The 18522-nt window shown below is 39.4% G+C and overlaps 2 protein-coding genes across 2 annotated transcripts; one reads left to right on the forward strand and one right to left on the reverse strand.

The window, feature by feature from the left end:
* Positions 1 to 8194: 8194 nt before the first annotated feature.
* LOC308412402 (serine/threonine-protein kinase pim-2-like) lies at positions 8195 to 10031 on the reverse strand (the record flags this gene model as incomplete). The annotated part of the gene is made up of 8 exons (XM_080906733.1): positions 9861 to 10031; positions 9610 to 9735; positions 9392 to 9486; positions 9206 to 9253; positions 8903 to 9121; positions 8633 to 8813; positions 8376 to 8546; positions 8195 to 8286 (listed from the first exon to the last, which is right to left on the reverse strand). Exons 1-8 carry the CDS (start codon positions 9907 to 9909, stop codon positions 8195 to 8197), a joined length of 981 nt encoding a protein of 326 aa, XP_080762859.1. The 5' UTR covers positions 9910 to 10031.
* Positions 10032 to 11314: 1283 nt separating this feature from the next.
* On the forward strand, positions 11315 to 13556 carry LOC308412384 (tripartite motif-containing protein 16-like). The gene has a single exon (XM_080906700.1). The coding sequence runs from the start codon at positions 11336 to 11338 to the stop codon at positions 13001 to 13003; it is 1668 nt and encodes a 555-aa protein (XP_080762826.1). The 5' UTR covers positions 11315 to 11335; the 3' UTR covers positions 13004 to 13556.
* Positions 13557 to 18522: the final 4966 nt, after the last annotated feature.

The raw sequence follows: 18522 nt of genomic DNA on the forward strand, positions 1-18522 counted from the left end.
CGAATTTAAGAATCTAAACTGATTAGACTACTGATGCTCATCAATGGAAAGATCCTCCCACTATCCATGGCACAGCAGTCCAAAGGGATCTTTCAGGTACTTGTTGTAAAGCAGTTTTCCAGAGAACTGATTGGTAGCTAAGTGGTGATTTCATACTTGTTGATCCGTAATCTCAAACACAACCTGCTCTGAAGCAGGTTTGCTCTACAGTTTAAGTCACTATGGTGATATACTCCAGTAAGAAGTGAGCTACCTTCATAGTACCTCTGTACTCATACCTGTGTGTTTCTTTGGCATTGCTTGTAGATATGTTTTAAAATGCAGCTGCAGTGCATTTTAAAACCTTAAGGAAGCTGTTATTGATATGGTGTAGATTAGCCAACAGATTTCTTTTCTTTTTTTACCTGATGGACACAATGCAGTGTAGTAGCCCTGCCCCTCGTTATGGTTTGTTCTTCATCATTCACTCACTGTGCGTCGATATGCTGGATGTCTCCACAAACAGTTCTCTGCATGCAGATGCAGTTTTTCTTCATTTGGAGCTTTGTGGGAGCTGAGTTCTGTTTACAGAGATGTTAATGGTCCTGTATGTGACCTGTCACATTTTATTTATTAAACAGACCACCTTGCAGTGTAGCTTCCACGTTAGCTGAGATTTGTTTTATTATTTGTTTTTGCTTGTTTTTTATTATTCTTGCTGATGATTTGTATTATCTAAATGTAAGGTTCATTCATATCAGTTTGCTTATTTAATTTAATACAGGTTTTTTTTGCCTTTATCTTTGTCTCCATAACTGATAGTCTCTTATATCAGTTTCTGCTCATAAGGTTACTTTAACATTTGAGGCCACGTTATGATTGGTTTAGGTGGCAGCACAAGCAGCTTTACTTCCATAAAATATATATATATTTTTTTTAAATAACATCTGAAGTAATTTAATGAGGAATGAGTCATCCAGTTCAGCTCTGGTATTATGATGATATAATATGTGCTTCAGTCTTAAACAAGCACAGAATTTAATGAGCTGCTTCTTCCCGACTCCCTGATTTCTGCACAGCTGGATTATTGTACCAAAGAAACTGTTTCTGTAATATTTCTGTGAAATATAGTAATCCACTAAAACCCAGTGAGTGTTGGTTAGCTAAGATTTGTTTTTGTTCTTGATGGAATCGAAACACTCAGAAACGTCATTAATATTCGCTTGTCCTGCTGCAGACTTTTCTATCCAATCTAACAGTGAGAGCGAGCATGTGGTGCCCCACCCACTGGCTACAGGCCACATATTTCTGCAGATAAAGGCAAACCCGTATTTGCCTTTATTCCGATGAAATGTCCTCTAAAGGACGCCCACACAATTGATGAGAAGTCAGAGGCCAGATGCCGATATTGTAATTCCATTAGAAAAAAGGCTGCACTTAAGTAGGGAAGATATGTGTAGGGTTTTTAAGGCCATTGCAGTCCCAAATGGAGGCAGATGGGGTATGTGAAGTTCAATATCTGTGGGCTGAGCACCCTGATACCACAACTCAAGATTTCTGTTTCTGCGTTATCAAAGGTAGCCGGTCAGAATATTCTGGATAATCCTTCATAATTGATCAGAATTTGCCAAATAGACTTAACATGGTGTTAAGTCTGTCACATCATTTATGAAAGTCAAAGGTTAAAGTGTGATTTTCATCAAGAAGAACTTGAAAAGAGAAACTACATGACTATGACTCGACATTAGGCACAGACAGGAATGCTCAAGCGGTATTAGCTGTTTGAAGGTACATTAGGAAAATGTTGAACGTAGTGCACAACAAGCACCTTATTTCCTCCACAGAAGGTTGATAATTAACCTTTAACCTCCGTCACTGTGATGTGTGAATACTTCTGCTACTTTACGAACTATTGTAATCATAAAACACTTTTAAAATCTGTATACTCCAATGATTTAAAAACAATAATACAGCAAACATTTAAAACCAATCTCATGACCAAGGGCGCTGCTGGCTTCAGGACCATGCAATAATCCATGTGTGGTTTGCATTTGTATTATAATACAGTCTGTAAGAAAGCCTTTTGTTATATTATTGAGAATATTGATCAACTAATTGTGATGGTGATGGTGCTCATCCGTCTTTTATCAGTCACTGCATTTTAACACAGTTTGCTCACCGTACATTCCAGTTTCTGGTCGCTGAAACCAGTCAGACCTGAGCTCCTGGGAGCCTCCCTCAGGTGAATGGTGGTTTTTAAACTTCGTACCGCTTACAAAACTTCCCCAGCAGAACAATTGGTTTCAGGTTTATTCCTGTAAAGAGTCTGTACATGATAGATAGTTGTTGTTTTTTAAATATCGGACACATAATCGGGAAAACACAAAAGGGAAACATTTGTCTTCTTTCTTTTTCATTTTCCCAGCACTAGTTTATTACATCACAGCTTAAAACACCGATTCCAGTATTGAACTAGTTATACATCATTTCCATCCCTTCTTCTTACTGTGTTGAGCCATCAGAGATGCTTCATATTTGCATGTTTTACAGGATTGTCTGCCTGGAGTCTGTCGTCATTGTGCTTAAATAGTAGTTTTGACTTATCATGTAAATGTCAGGATAGGCAGCATCTTCTTTAACTAGTTCAAGCTGCCAAAATAAATACAGAATTAAATTTTAATCCTTATAAAAGGCTGAAAATAATTGTTCTGAATCCAAAACAGTTAGATGTAGTTTGTTAATTTCCCTCGTTTTGTTATTACCCTAGAGTAGCTTTGGTGTATCTTTTCTCTCTCAGTTAATATTTATTATAAACCCCAGTGGAGGACTCCCTCAGGTGTCGGTGCGTTGGTGGTTCTTTGTGTCTGGGGGTGGGCGTCCGGGTACACACCGGCTCACTCCTTGGCGGCCGCTTATCGGGGCCTGGAACCTGGGACTCGCTCGGGCCACTTCGGAGGTGGGGTGCCCCGGCCTCTCGGCCCGGGGCTCGGTCACTCAGGCACAGCTGGCTGCCGGCGGAGCTCACGGGCGCGTCACTGCAACTCACAAACTATCGCTTCTGCTCCGCGGCTGCTGAGTGAGCCCTCACCTGGGACTCTCCTCAGCTTTTACTGGGACAGTGGCGCGGCTGCCCCTCTGTTGGTCTTCCTTGGTCTCTTGTGTTCTGGGGGCCTCTGGATGTCTGGAGTTTTGATCTCCTCCATACCTGCTTCATACCCTGGAGGACGGGGCTGTGGCTCCCCACACTCCCTAGCAGATCGTTACATGGAGAAACCTTTGGAATGCAAGCATGCTGATCCACACAGGTATGCACACAGGTGTACACACGGGTATTCACAGACGCGGACTACAGCTTTCTTGGCTGCTGCCTCAAAGCACATTGTGCGCTGTCTATCTTGCGTGCTGCACAATATCGTTTATTATTTAGTATCTACTGATATCTACTGCTTAATTAATGGATTAATGAAGTATTCTGATTCTGATTTACCCATTAAGATTTTAAATGAAACGATAAACAAAGGCCAAGAAAACTGAGTTAAACTCCTGAGTCTACTATATATTTGCACCATGAAGAAATGAATTGTTTGCACCAGTAATAAATAATCAAATATATCAAATTATCATCAATATTTAAATAAATGAACCATCGCACCAAACAAAACAACAATTCAACAGACAGTTCTATAAAACTGTGGATGATTCAAAGTGCTGCTATAACTGCACAACAAAACTGCAGTGAGAAAAGCTTTGGATGTTCCGTTTAGTTATAATGACAGTTAAACAACTAAAATACTCGATTAAGTAGGTGAGAAAAAGTTACATTTACTGGATCAGTTTTTCTCAGTCGCTTTGGTGCGTTTCTCAGATCAGAATTGAAATTCTCATAACTATTAGTTCAACCTCCACAACACTCAGTCATTTGTGCACATCATAGTAGCAATTTCTCCTCTCTCTGAACAAACTGCAAATGATTTTGGACATGAATCAGTTGCTTCCATACATTTCCCTGCTGCTTTCTGACATTTCCATTTGCTTATGTCATGTCAGTCAAAAGTAATCATACCTATGGATGCTGAATAGTCGTTCCCAATAAAACTAATAGTCATACATCCATTGCTTGAGTCATCACACACAAAATTGTTGAACTAGTTATCACATGCCAAATATTGGCCATCTGTCAAGCAAATCCTATACCTTTCTGTATCATTTTTCCTGGAAATGTCTCCGAAATTGAACAGTTGATCTCAGGTGAATTACAGCTGTCACTCATGAGGAGGCGTGTGAAAGTTTAGTTGTAACCAATGACAAACAACTTGTTCACTGTCAATTATGGATGAATCCTGTGAATCCCCAATTGGCAAGCATATATAAACTGCGCGGGAGCTAGTGTGTACCATTTCTACACTTCTGTGACACAAAATGGAAGGTCAGCACCGTGGAAGAGGGGTGAGGATGCGGGGAGGAAGGGGAAGAGGAAGAGGGAGAAGAGGCAGATATAGGCGGATTCCTAATGAAATAATGGCTACAATTGTGGACCATGTTGTCAATCACGGCCTCACCATGGAGGAGGCTGGTCGAAGGGTGCAACCCAATATTGGAAGAACTACTGTCAGTTCAATCATTCAAACATTCCGTAGGGAAAACAGGTATGCAAACAGTAATACACTGTACTGTACTGTGCCATCTCAGACACATCACATGTTACTGTACTGTATTTGCAATTTCACAAAAAGTTCACTCTGCACCACATAGGATTGTAAGACAACCTCGCGGAAGAGGGCCCCTTCTTACCCCACAGCAAGAAGAAGCCATTTGTGCAATGGTCATTGCAAACAATGCAATAAAGCTGAGAGACATACAAAGCGCTGTCATAGAGAATTACACGGTATTTGGCAATATTGAATCTGTTCCAATTTCAACAATTGACAGAGTACTCAAGACAAATGAAATCCACATGAGCAAATGGCCCTGCTTGCAGCCATGGATGCAGCATGTGACGACATCACAGCAGGGTCCTGCAGAGGATGGATTCGCCACTCCAGGAGATACTTTCCTCGCTGCATTGCGAGGGATAACATCTGTTGTGATGTAGATGAACATATGTGGCCAGACAGACAGGAACGTCTGGATGTGCCAGAATGATTTACTGTACTGTTACATGTGCTGTTTATTGTTCACATTAGTGCACAGCTCTACCAAATGGGTGATTTTATGTTTACATGTATTCTACAGTGCACAAGTGACTGTAGCATATTTTTCTTTTGCACAATTCTGTAGGATTACAAACACTTCTACACAATGGAAATGTGAAACGTACGTATTCAGTGTCTCAGTTACTCCCAAGACTCCCATAACATCTACAGTGACTTTACTGCACATTTCAGATGGCTGTACAGGTAGGCCATAGTGCTGTCGTCAGCATTTTCAGGTGTCACCAATTGTTTTTGCAATGGGAAACACTGAAATTATAAACTGTCATAGTGGAAACATGACAATGCCATTTGACTATCTTGTTCATAAAGATGGTGTCAAGACTTTTCATTTTGATGGCACTGACAGTTTCATTGACATGGATACTTGCTTTTGAGGTATGGATAATCAATTCTGTGCATGTGACGTGCTTTTGCAGGCTATCCACTAGGTTTTGCAGTTTGCACTAATTGTTTTGGGAAATGCACTAACTGCTGTGCAAATGTTAATGGTGTTCTGAGAAACGCACCAAAGCGACTGAGAAAAACTGTAAATAAAAGAAAAGAATGTGTTTGGAATAAATTAAACTCTATTCTCTCTTTTTCTTTCTTTCTTTCTTTCTTGGTGGGTTTTCATTTGCAATCAAACGCAACATTATACAATTATATAGTATAGTAAGAAATATCCTTTAACTTCATTTAGTATTTTAATTTTTGTTTTTATTGTTTCCCCTTCAGTTTGTGCTTATAACATGTTCTAATCTGACATATTATGCAGTAAATTATTTTTGCAATAACTTAACAGGCCATTGTGGGAGCCAACATTCACTTATCGAAGACATATTTGTATATTCTGTGGGCTGCTTTATGGTTGTGTCATTTAGAAACATAAGCCTGTTGGTCTTCCATGGTCTCTTGTGTTCTGGGGGCCTCTGGATGTCTGGAGTTTTGATCTCCTCCATACCCGCTTCACACCCTGGAGGACGGGGCTGTGGCCCCCCCACACTCCCTAGCAGATCATTACATGGAGAAACCTTTGGAATGCAAGCATGCTGATCCACACAGGTATGCACACATGGGTATTCACAGACGCGGACTAAAGCTTTCTTGGCTGCTGCCTCAAAGCACACTGTGCGCTGTCTATCTTGCGTGCTGCACAATATCGTTTATTATTTAGTAAATATTGATATCTATGACTAGCTAGTTTATTGTGATGGTGCTTTGTGTTCTCTATTATTATGTTGCTCTTTGTTGTTTGCTGTCTCCTCTGTTTGTTTTTTTTGTTTGTTTGTTTTTTTCTCCATACAGGTTACCCAGGAGTTCTTTTTTTTTTTTCTCTCTCTTCCCCCCCCATCTCACCGTCTCTTCTCCCCTTTGGTTTTCTTTCTTTCTCTCCCCCTCTTTCTCTCATTCATTCCCCCTGTCCTATTTATTAAAAAAAAAAAAAAAAAAAAAAAAAAATGACAAAGGATGAACTGAAGCTCTGCCATCACGTAATGTCGCATACTGCTGTTTCTGATGTCATTTAGAAAAAAAAAAAAAAAAAAAAAAAAAACATAAGCCACAACAGACTTCCACCAGAGAATACTTAAAAATGTATTTTATGTAAAGATATTTTAATTAACTACTATATTAAGAGAGAACCTATTGTTACATGGATTAATTGTACAAACTGTAGAGAACTAAGTTTAAGCGTGCAACTTTTTATTCATTTTTAACTGTATTAATTTTTTTATGTTGATACAGCCGCCTCATATCTGTTTCCTCAGTGTTTTTTAAACCATGTACTCCATCTATGAGTAAGAACATGAATAAATTCCTTTCCAAATTTGTAGTTCTTTTTTCCAACTGTTTTGAGTATATATGTAACATTTCTTTACACACAAATGCAGGTATTCTTTTGCACCAAGACGTTAAAGAAATGCTAAGAAAAAATGAAAATACTACGTTGCAACCTGTGTGTGTGTGTATATATATCTGTATCTATATAGATATATATGTGTATTCGTACCCTTTTTCATCATCTAGTTTCCTGTGCCAGATCTTCTACTGATCCACTGAGGCAGACATGTAAAAAAACATGAACTAAAGCATATTTCTGTATATAAACAGGACTTTAAATCTTTATCAACAGCTACTTTAGAGGAAATTCTTCAATAAACTGCAACCAAAGGCTCAACTCAGAGGACAAAATCCAACCTGTTATAAATAGTGTGACAGCAAACTTTCTCTTGTGTAAAGTTACAAATAGGAGTAATTATCCACAGGAGCTTTTATACATAATGAAGTTATAATTCGTCCTGTAGAAATTGTACATTTAAGCTATATAGTTCCCGCTGTGATAACTCTGCTATGAATGCCTCTTATTAACTTTTATGCTTTTACAACCCACTATGAGCAAACACTCAGCAACAGTGGGAAGGAAGAACTCCCTTCTTGAAGGAAAAAACCTCTGGTAGAACCAGGAAATCTGTCTAAACTAGTTGGGGGTTAGAGCAACAGATGCAAGTCTTCAGATCATTTGCAGTGTGACTGTCTTTGTGCACACTTTAACCTGATTCAGTTTTCTTATTTGTCAAAATGCACCATGGGTAAAAAACAAAACAAAAAACAAAACAAAATAGTAATGAAGGAGAATCCTCAGCAAAGATGAATTAAACAAGTTTTATTTTGATCAAATTTTACTTTAAGTAAAACACATCTTTATTTGATGACTTTAATGTCATCAAATAAAGACAGTTTTGATGGAGCTCCTGACCCAGCCCAAGCTCTCTATGAAGACGAGGAAAAACTCCCCAGGGGGCCAGATCGATGGGAAGAAACCTCGGGAAAGCCCATTCAAAGAGAGATCCCCTTTCCTGGGATGGCTGGGGGGGTTACAGGAACTCCAAAAAAGCCAAATTTTTATTTATTTTTTTTTTAAGATTGACCCATTCTATCTATTCCTGTCCAACAGAAAAAAGGAAGGAAGTTACGACAACGTATCATACTTATATGATAAGGTGTGAATTGTGTGTTTGTGTGTGTTATCTTAGCCAGGGGTGAAGCTGGAGCTCCTCCAGTGTTGGGCGCTTCTCCGGGACTAAAGCTAAACATGCGTCCAAGAAATTCCGGCATTCTTGAAAGAAAGAAAAGATCAAAAAGATGAAGATGATAGTTCTAGTGATCCAAGGCATCAGTGAATCTGGAAGTGTGAAGTTTTCTTACCTGTGGACAGACGCTTTTTGATGCTCAGTTTCTTTGTGAGGAACCTCGCGGTACTAAAGTATCGTGCATGAAGCGCTTCATACAACACCACTCCCATTTGCCACACCGTGGTGGGTCCACACCTGTAGCAGCTCCTAATGTACCACTCGGGAGGGATGTGAAGAGGAGTGCCTAACAAACAGACACAATTGCAATTTCTTCTAAAACAAAAGACACAAATTGTTACATCTGTGAAAAGCAGGAGCAGAATATGTTACCATAGAAGATGCGATACAGAGATCGCTGCTTAACAAAGCAGCTCAGTCCAAAGTCAATGATGCGAACTCGAGGCACATCTGAGCCGGTCTCAATCAGAATGTTTTGTCCCTTGATGTCCCGATGAAAGATGTGTTTATCCTCAAGTTCCTTTACAGCATCAACTAGTTGCTTCAGAATGACCTGGAAAAGATGAAAAACACAATAATGAGTTAATGCTTTTCTGCCTTGATTGAATGCTGTACAGTCTAAGGCTCTCCCAGTCAACCTACCTTGGCCTTGTCCTCTGTTAAAGTTCTTCCATGTTCTGCTTTGTATTTTTGCAGGTCCACAGCGGGGACAGGTCTCTCCAGCACCAGGATCAGCTCTTTGCCAAGGTCGAACCACTCCAGCAAGGACACAGGTGCAGATATTCCCACTGACCCTTCTGCTTCACCTGCAAGTTTAACCATAATGGCCACTTCCACTGAGAGCTTCTTCCCGCTTTCATCCTGAAATATTACAACAAAGTGGATGATGAGGAACGCCGCATTCAATCCAGTAATGTAAAACTGATTCAAGTGTTGGACGCTTACCGCCACTTTGCAGTAGACTTTATTTTTGGGAATGTGTTTGATGGCAACCTAGAAGACACAGAGCACTGGTGAGCATTTCCTCAGTATGACATAATGAAAGGTGGAAACACAGCAGACGTCTCAGTTTACGATATTATCCATTATCTGCGTTACTGCCTGTCTTACTACCATCATCTGAACACTTACTGGAAAACGATCTTCTATCCGGTAGCCAGCAAACACTGCTCCGCAGCCTCCTTCTCCGAGCTGGTGCTCCTCCACATATCTGGCTTGGAATTCACCTGAACAGACAAAACAACAAATCTTGTTTTATTACAGCTGTGACACAAATTACTCTCCTCTGTAGCCTAAATGTTCCTTTTGCCCTTCCCCTGAATATAAAACCCAAGCTGCTTGCTACTTACGTTTTTGGTCTGCCACTGATTTTTTGTCCTGGTCCACATTCCTTTTTTTTTCCTTGGGTGACTCTCTGTTGTCTCCCGTGGCCTTTCTTTTGCCATTTTTTGCACACACCTGTTTGTTGTTCAAGTCTGGAGATGTGGAAAACACCAAAAGCACATCAGCTCACTGGATGATAGACACAAACACTAAACACTAATATCTTAAACCTAGCAACCACACTTAATCTACCCCCTTATTCAACTAATTAGCCTACCTTTACCAGAGTCCAACAAGGAGGATGCTTGCTCCTTGTCACCGCTCATGTGGTCGAGAAGTTTAGCCTTCTTTGCTTTCTTTGTTGTGCCCTCTTCATCTTGCACAACCTTGCGCTTCACTCCTTTGACCACATCTGAGCTGGTGGAAGGACCAGCCTGCTCAGCGACCCTCCTCCTTTTTATTGGGGTCTTCTTTTCAGGACTGGCCTTTCTTTTAGCAGTCCTGCTCTTACAATCTATAAACGACAACAACACAGTGGTGAAAAAGAGTCCCCGACATCAGGACTGGAAGCAGTTTGGCAAAGAATTTGAAATTGCTTTTGCTTAAATTATCACAAGTTTATTCTTGGGATAAAAAAACTGACCAGTGCGAATTGATACTAGGTTTACTAAGTCTTAGATCTTGATGACAGATAAACAAAGGCCAAGAAAACTGAGTTAAACTCCTGAGTCTACTATATATTTGCACCATGAAGAAATGAATTGTTTGCACCAGTAATAAATAATCAAATATATCAAATTATCATCAATATTTAAATAAAAGCAAGCATTGCACCAAACAAAACAACAATTCAACAGACAGTTCTATAAAACTGTGGATGATTCAAAGTGCTGCTATAACTGCACAACAAAACTGCAGTGAGAAAAGCTTTGGATGTTCAGTTTAGTTATAATGACAGTTAAACAACTAAAATACTCGATTAAGTAGGTGAGAAAAAGTTACATTTACTGGATCAGTTTAAGACCAAAATACATTTTGAATGAATTACTGACATGGACACTTTGTGAAAAATTACTAAACAGTTCAGGTTTTTTAAATCCACTGTGACTGTGTGCACAGTAAAGACTACAAAATAATGTTTGTTTGTTTGTTTGTTTTTGTAAACACTGTGGACTGATCTGCATTTGTTGTTGCTAAATTTAAATATTTGTTACTATTTAATGATCATAATCTCATTTGAACATAGGTTTGATTTAGTGGAGTCAGTTGTTCCCATGCATCATTCTGTAAGTGTGAGAATGAACTAAGATTAGAAAATGTCAAAATATAAAGTGTCATTTATTTTTATTCATCACAGCATCCTAAACTTTGCTGAACTTTTTGAAAAATAGAATGAAATCACTGAGTGTTGACTGTCACATTTCAAAGTACCAAGTAAAGATAAACTATTAAACTTTAACTGTGTCAGACTTGTTACTGCATGTTGTAACCAAACATACCACACCCTGCATCATGTGATTGGCTCTTGGTCGCTCTGTAAGAATATTTCTTTAGTGCCTCCCTTCACAGATGTGTCTGTATCAGGATGGGTCTAAACAACATGGTGTAAATGCAGTTGCTGGTCAGCCTCATTTCCTGTAGGAGGTGAACAAGAGCAGAGATCTGTTTCCCTTCAGAGCACAGAGGTTGTTTCTGTTCAGAGGAAGTGAAACTGTCGGACAGTCACTGAGAGACGGTGAAACGGCACAGCACATGAATCAAATGGATCAAACAAAATTCTGCTGTTCAGTCTGTTTGGATCTACTGAAGGATCCGGTGACTATTCCCTGTGGACACAGCTACTGCATGAACTGTATTAAAAGCTTCTGGGATGGAGAGGAAAAGAAGAAAATCTACAGCTGCCCTCAGTGCAGACAGACTTTCACACCGAGGCCTGTCCTGGAGAAAAGCATCATGTTAGCAGATTTAGTGGAGGAGCTGAAGAAGACTGGACTCCAAGCTGCTCCTGCTGATCACTGCTATGCTGGACCTGAAGATGTGGCCTGTGATGTCTGCACTGGAAGAAAAATCAAAGCCTTCAAGTCCTGTCTGATGTGTTTGGTCTCTTACTGTGAGAAACATGTTAAGCTTCATTATGAATGTCCTGCATTTGACAAACACAAGCTGGTGGAGCCCTCCAAGAAGCTCCAGGAGAAGATCTGCTCTCGTCATGATGAGGTGATGAAGATGTTCTGCCGTACTGATCAGCAGAGTATCTGTTATCTCTGCTCTGTGGATGAACATAAAGGCCACGACACAGTCTCAGCTGCAGCAGAAAGGACTGAGAGGCAGAGAGAGCTGGAGGTGAGTCGACAAAACATCCAGCAGAGAATCCAGGACAGAGAGAAAGATGTGAAGCTGCTTCAACAGGAGGTGGAGGCCATCAATCAGTCTGCTGATCAAACAGTGGAGCACAGTGAGAAGATCTTCACTGAGCTGATCCATCTCATCCAGAAAAGAAGCTCTGATGTGAAGCAGCAGATCAGATCCCAGCAGGAAACTGAAGTGAGTCGAGTCAAAGAGCTTCAGGAGAAGCTGGAGCAGGAGATCACTGAGCTGAAGAGGAAAGATGCTGAGCTGAAGCAGCTCTCACACACAGAGGATCACATCCAGTTTCTACACAACTACCCCTCACTGTCAGCACTCAGTGAGTCTACAGACTCATCCAGCATCAATATCCGTCCTCTGAGCTACTTTGAGGATGTGACAGCAGCTGTGTTAGAGGTCAGAGATAAACTACAGGACATTCTGAGAGAACAATGGACAAACATCTCACTGACAGTCACTGAAGTGGATGTTTTACTGTCAGATCCACCAGCAGAGCCAAAGACCAGAGCTGGATTCTTAAAATATTCATGTGAAATCACACTGGATCCAAACACAGCAAACACACATCTGTTATTATCAGAGGGGAACAGAAAAGCAACAGTAATGGAAGAACAACAGTCTTATTCTGATCATCCAGACAGATTCACTAGATGGTGGCAGGTCCTGAGTAGAGAGAGTCTGACTGGACGTTGTTACTGGGAGGTGGAGTGGAGAGGGGAAGGAGTTGATGTAGCAGTCGCATACAAGAATATCAGCAGAAAAGGAGGGGGTAATGAATGTAAATTTGGATGTAATGACAAATCTTGGTCATTAGATTGTAACAACAACAGTTTTACATTTTGGTACAACAACATCCAAACTCCTGTCTCAGGTCCTCAGTCCTCCAGAGTAGGAGTGTACCTGGATCACAGAGCAGGTATTTTGTCCTTCTACAGCGTCTCTGAAACCATGACTCTCCTCCACAGAGTCCAGACCACATTCACTCAGCCGCTCTATGCTGGACTGTCGCCTTATTATTATGGAGCCACTGCTGAGTTGATTAAGCTCAAATAGACTGAAGTCTTTCATATTGTGGGTTTAAATCTGTGTTTTAGTTTCATTTTAGTTTCTCTCCATCATTTCTGCACAGAGATCAGCTGTCAGTCAAACATTATGGGTGGTACCTCCACATCTTCTAGTTGTTCTCTTGATGTTTCTCAGTTTTTAAAGGAGATCTTTCCTGTGACTGTTTATGGAGGCTATCACTGCTCATCATCATTTTGATTTACTAAAATATTTCTCCACATGAAAATGTAAACTTCTCTATCCTCTAAATGTTTCTGCAATATTTGTCTTGAAAAATGTCGACATTTCTCTTTATGAGTATGGCAGACCATGTGTGTGTGTGTTTGTGTTTGTTTTTGTCAAAATCATCAAAGAAATGAGGAAAAACTGTGATTTTAATGAATGAATTCATATATTGTGTTGATGTTTTATTGTGTGAATAAACTGGAAGGTTTGACTATAAATCAAACTTTGAACAAAGTCTTTTCTTCTGTCTTCATTCCAGGATCTCACTCAAATCTGATGCAGAAAATATGAAACTAATCTGAGAGAATAACTGAAGCAGTTTTCCTCCTGAAGCATCACAAAGTTCAGAGTTCATGTTTAGAGCAGAAGATTCAGCAGTCGCTCTGTGACCTTTCAACTTTCTTCACTAAAACAGCTTCATTACAGAGAAACAAGTCACATTTTCTTGATGTTCTTAAGTCCTTTCAGATGTTTTTAATCGTCCTTGAATGCAGCATCAGTGTCGCAGGTTTAAAAGGTCACTTTCTGTTGTGTTCAAAGATTTCCTTCAGATATGGTCTTTAATCAGTAAAGCCAGTGATACAGCAGTGTCATTAGCTGTGTTATTGGCACCAGGCTGTGTTTATGTATGTGTTTAATTCTGTCTGAGGATGTCTTCAGCATGAAATGATCATTTGCTCAGCTGCTGTGTCTCATCTCTTATCAGACATTGGTTGGAACAGAGTTTTGTTGCTGACCATCTGACAAGAGGGTGAAGAAAAGCTTCAGGCTTCATTTGGACACTACGTTGGACAGAAGTCTCCACAAAAATGACTCAGAAACACAAATATTATTAATGAAAGTCCAAATGTCAAAAAGGGGTCATACATGATCCTGAGAAATGTCCTTGAACATTTGAACATGAGTCAGAGGGTTGTCAGGTTTCTACACTGCATCGTGGCATCAAGCCTGAGATGTCTGTGGAAACAAGTATGGAGGACACAAATGCACAGACGCAGTCGAGCTGTTTACTGCTGATGAGGAAGGAAAATAGTCTGTTGGATATTAAAGCAGCATTTATTAGAGTAAGAACAGATACTTGTGTCCTTCATTTGATCCCCGTCAATTTACAGAAGACTTAAGGACCCTTTGACTTCTAACATACAGCTGCATGTTTACAATTTTATTATTTATTTATTTATTTCTAGCAAAGCGAGACTTTACTGATTAAAGACATATAATGAACATCAGTTCAAAGCTGATGAACAATAACCGCACTTCTTCATATATATAATACATCATAGTACAGAGGGAAATTTCTGGGTGCTTGAATTTTGCAGGTTTAGCTTTTGTTCTTTTTGTTTTTTAAATATTTTTAATTAATAAATAATACATTTTAATTATTTATTCTAATGTCTGTGTTTGTGATGCAGCGGTTGCCTTATCTTTGATCTTATCTGAAGCTCAAAAGCTTTTTTTTCAAACAAACAGAAGCCAGTATTCTAAAGAGTTCATATTTATTTTATTCAGGTGAATAATTCAGAGCTTTCAGGTGAATATTTAAATTTAAACTACATACTGTCTCAACCAATGGTTTCAAACTGATCCTGAGTGAATACATCTAAAAATGAAGAAATAAAAACTGGCTCCTTTTACATTTGTGTTACTGTTACTTTCTGAAAAAGACTCACATAAAGCCGATTTATCACAAGCAAACATCAAGACACATCCTTCATGGCTTAAAGTTGCAGTGGGACTCTTTCGCCATCTGGTGGTTGTACAATTTTTTCTCGTCTCTTATTTGTTGTGTGTGATCAGGACAATTCTGGAGAAGATGAGCCTGCAGGGGAAAGTCACCCCCAAAGACACAAGGGGGGAAATACTAACTAATACAAATCTAAACAGGGACAACCTCGGCACTAGAGAATCAACTTAACCAAAGACGACTTAAACATGAAACATAATACAAAATGACATCAAAACACAAGAAAACTGAAAACGCTGCGTCAATGATCCAGGATCGTGACAGGTTTGAGGCCTCAGTGTTGTCACTGCAGTAGATCAAGCAGTCAATATAATAATCCTGACATGTTTGTATAGTTGCATGTAGATCAAGTGTAAGCATACCACAGGTTATTATTTATTTATTATTTGCTACTACATATGTCATATTAGGTAAACTGACATAAGATTTGTTGCCAAGAAGCATTTTTACAACAAAGAAATAAATGACCAGACACAACTTTCCTTACATTTCATACAAAGTTTTGATGGTTTTCCACGTTTTTGTTTGTTTGTTTCAGAAATACTAGAACATGGATTCTCCTTTATCGAGCTATTTCACTGCTAACCTCTAAATCCTCTCATCTCCAGAAACCCTGGATGGATGGATGTTAAGACATTATTACTTTATTGCAACAGCAGAGAGTCCAGCCAAACTGATCATTTCATCAGAGCACATTTTTAACTTTTCAGTGGTTGTTTGTTTTGGGGAACTGAGCAGCAGTTAGCCTGGGAAATAGCTAGCAACACTAGATTTAAGGAGATAGCAGCATAACTAAAGGCTGGTTTAGCATCACTGCCCTTTTTATTTAAAAATAAAGTTTTATACCCTATATCTTAAAAGTGGCGTTTGGCCTCAATTATGATCTCTGGACCTGAACTCCACGTAAGACTGAATGATGAATAATTCAACATAACACTGGATGAGAGAAATTAAGGCATGCACCCTGGCAAAATAAAAACACAATGAAAGTGAAAAAAAGTGAAAATGAAAAGTGTTGGTTGTTTGTAAATGATGTCGTACTTGCATAGGTCCTGTCTACTCACAGCACTTTCTGCTACATGTCTCATGTACCCAGTCACACACATTCATGCAGCACTTCTATCTGTGCCTGAGGGCTTTAGCCAACATTCACACACGCTGATGGACTTGGGGTTCAGTGTCTTGTCCAAGGATACTTTGGCATGTGGACTGGAGGAAACTGTGGACCAATCCACTGACCCTGTGACTGGTACCAATTGTACCACCTGAACCACAGCTGGGACAAGATTAAAGCTGCTTAATAAAAGAAAACAGCAAGAGCAAAAAATAAAGAACACTTGGGAAAGTCCGAATAGAGATAACATGTGTTCACTGCTTGAGCCGCAATCTACTAGCTAACCTGAGTGAAGGAAAAGATTTGTCACGATTAACCTCTAAAGTTGGCAGCTCCTTGTAATGAATCATTTGACATTTCCATTTACTGCCAGTCTTTAGTGACTGAAACACTAACATGTGAAATTGGCTGTCAGAATTCACAGTTATGTTCTGCAGCAGATTTTAATCAAACTTTATGCAGCCTGGCGGGTGTTCATCGGCCTTCCTGATGATTTAATTGGCCAGCACCTTAGCGTGCAAGGTGAATACAGCATGAATCACACAGGCTGCCATAAACAAAGTTACGCCCAAGACACATATTTGAAATTAAAATTAGCTGAGGACCTCGGTGCTGCTGCATACACACCTCCACACCACGTTATACACCTGAACACCACAGGGCTAGTGATGGAAATTCCAGCTGTTTTTAGAGAACCGGCTCTTTTGGCTCCTAACCGGCTCTTCGGGTTGTTTTGTTGCTTTAATTAATTTCTTATCAACAAAAATATGAAATTATGCACAAAAGGAATTACTAATGTAAAAAAGATTGTGGTTTTATTTATATATGTTTACATATAAATATATACGGTGGCCCCTAGAGACAAATCACGTACAAAGCTCAACATTGCCCCTAGCATCCTGGAGCACTTCCGTTGTGTTTTGTACGTGTTTTGGAGTTTGTACGTGCTGCTTTGTCTCTAGGGGCCACAAGGTGTAGGTCTATTAGGTGTTGATGCTGGAGTGAAAAATTCCTGATGGACAAAAATGGACAAGAAAAGATCAAAGCCATCAGGTCCTCGGTTTAGAAAAAAACAGAAAAGGAGAAACAAGCAAATGATACAGGTAAGCAGATGTGTCTTTAGATAACGGCAGGTATTATGTATCCTGAAACAAGGTAACATTCATTAGTAGAAATTGGGAAAATTTCCAAAAGATTAAAAGATTATTGAATCTTTTGGACTGTTCAGCATAATATTTATTCGATTTCACAGTCCTGTGGTCTCAGGCTCAGATACTTATCAAATCAAACAAAGCTCATAAAAAACAAACAGATGGACGCTGAATGAATTATTAGATTAATTGGAAGAGGTGTTTTATTGATTAGTCTGCTACTCTCAGTGTATGATGAATTATAATGTCTGTTTGTCATTTACTCTCTTTCTCTCACTATATCAAATATTTATCTGGTTAAATTCAGTATGGTCCCGATAGCAGTTTCCACAATAACATATGTTAATGTACAATCCTTAATTTGGTGTGTGTGTGTGTGTGTGTGTGTGTGTGTGTGTGTGTGTGTGTGTGTGTGTGTGTGTGTGTGTGTGTGTGTGTGTGTGTGATTTACATTGCTGTGCTTGTGAGTCACCATCTACCGCACATATACATGGCCAATAAACACAATTCTGATTCTTATATTTCTGTTTTGCCTACGTCGTTGGGTTCGAAGGATCTCTTCACGTGTGTCTTGCTGGTGTCTGCTTACATCTGCTATTTGTCTGTTTGACTTGCTCCAGTCGCCACAGATGGCCCCATGCTGCATTGTGTTCTAGCACAAAGTGTGTTTGTGCTAGGATCAGATATAACAACCATCATTCACCTGTGGAGTGTAAATTACTATTTGACTTGTGTATTTTTTATTTTCTTTGTTTTAAAAGCATGTGTGATGTTTTAAAATGCTTGGAGTAGATTTTAGTAGTTCTTCTTGTATGACTGTGAGCAATGAGCCTGGTGCTAAGTGTCCTATTACAGGTTTAAAAGTAGGATAAGCTAGTAGCCGTGGGGCCTTCATGCCAGTGGGTTGTTTTCCACATTCCTTTTGTTTTACACCACCTTGTGTATATAGGTGGTTGGTTTGTACGTGTGCCTTTTTTCTCCCCATGGTCCTCAGCTACTGGTAAGTCCAGCTCAATATTTGGTTGTTTTACTTCACAGTCAACCTTTATACTGATTCATGCTGCACTTGTTTTAACTTCTGTTTTATTTGTATTTGTTTGTTTGTTTTTAACAAATATATTGAATAAAAGTATTTTGATATTGAAACCAGTCTGCATCAGTAGTGTATTCGAGCCTGCGTTATCATTTGTTTGGCTTGTTTGAAACTACAATCTTTATATTTCATAGCGGTGAAATTCCCCTAGGTTGCGGTGTTGCATTTTAATCATAACCC

Source organism: Rhamphochromis sp. 'chilingali', assembly GCF_963969265.1.
Source record: "Rhamphochromis sp. 'chilingali' genome assembly, chromosome: 16".
NCBI lineage: Eukaryota > Metazoa > Chordata > Actinopteri > Cichliformes > Cichlidae > Rhamphochromis > Rhamphochromis sp. 'chilingali'.

Coding starts and splice junctions, on each gene's coding strand:
- LOC308412384 (XM_080906700.1), top strand. CDS start 11,336: ATGAATCAAATGGATCAAACAAAATTCTGCTGTTCAGTCTGTTTGGAT.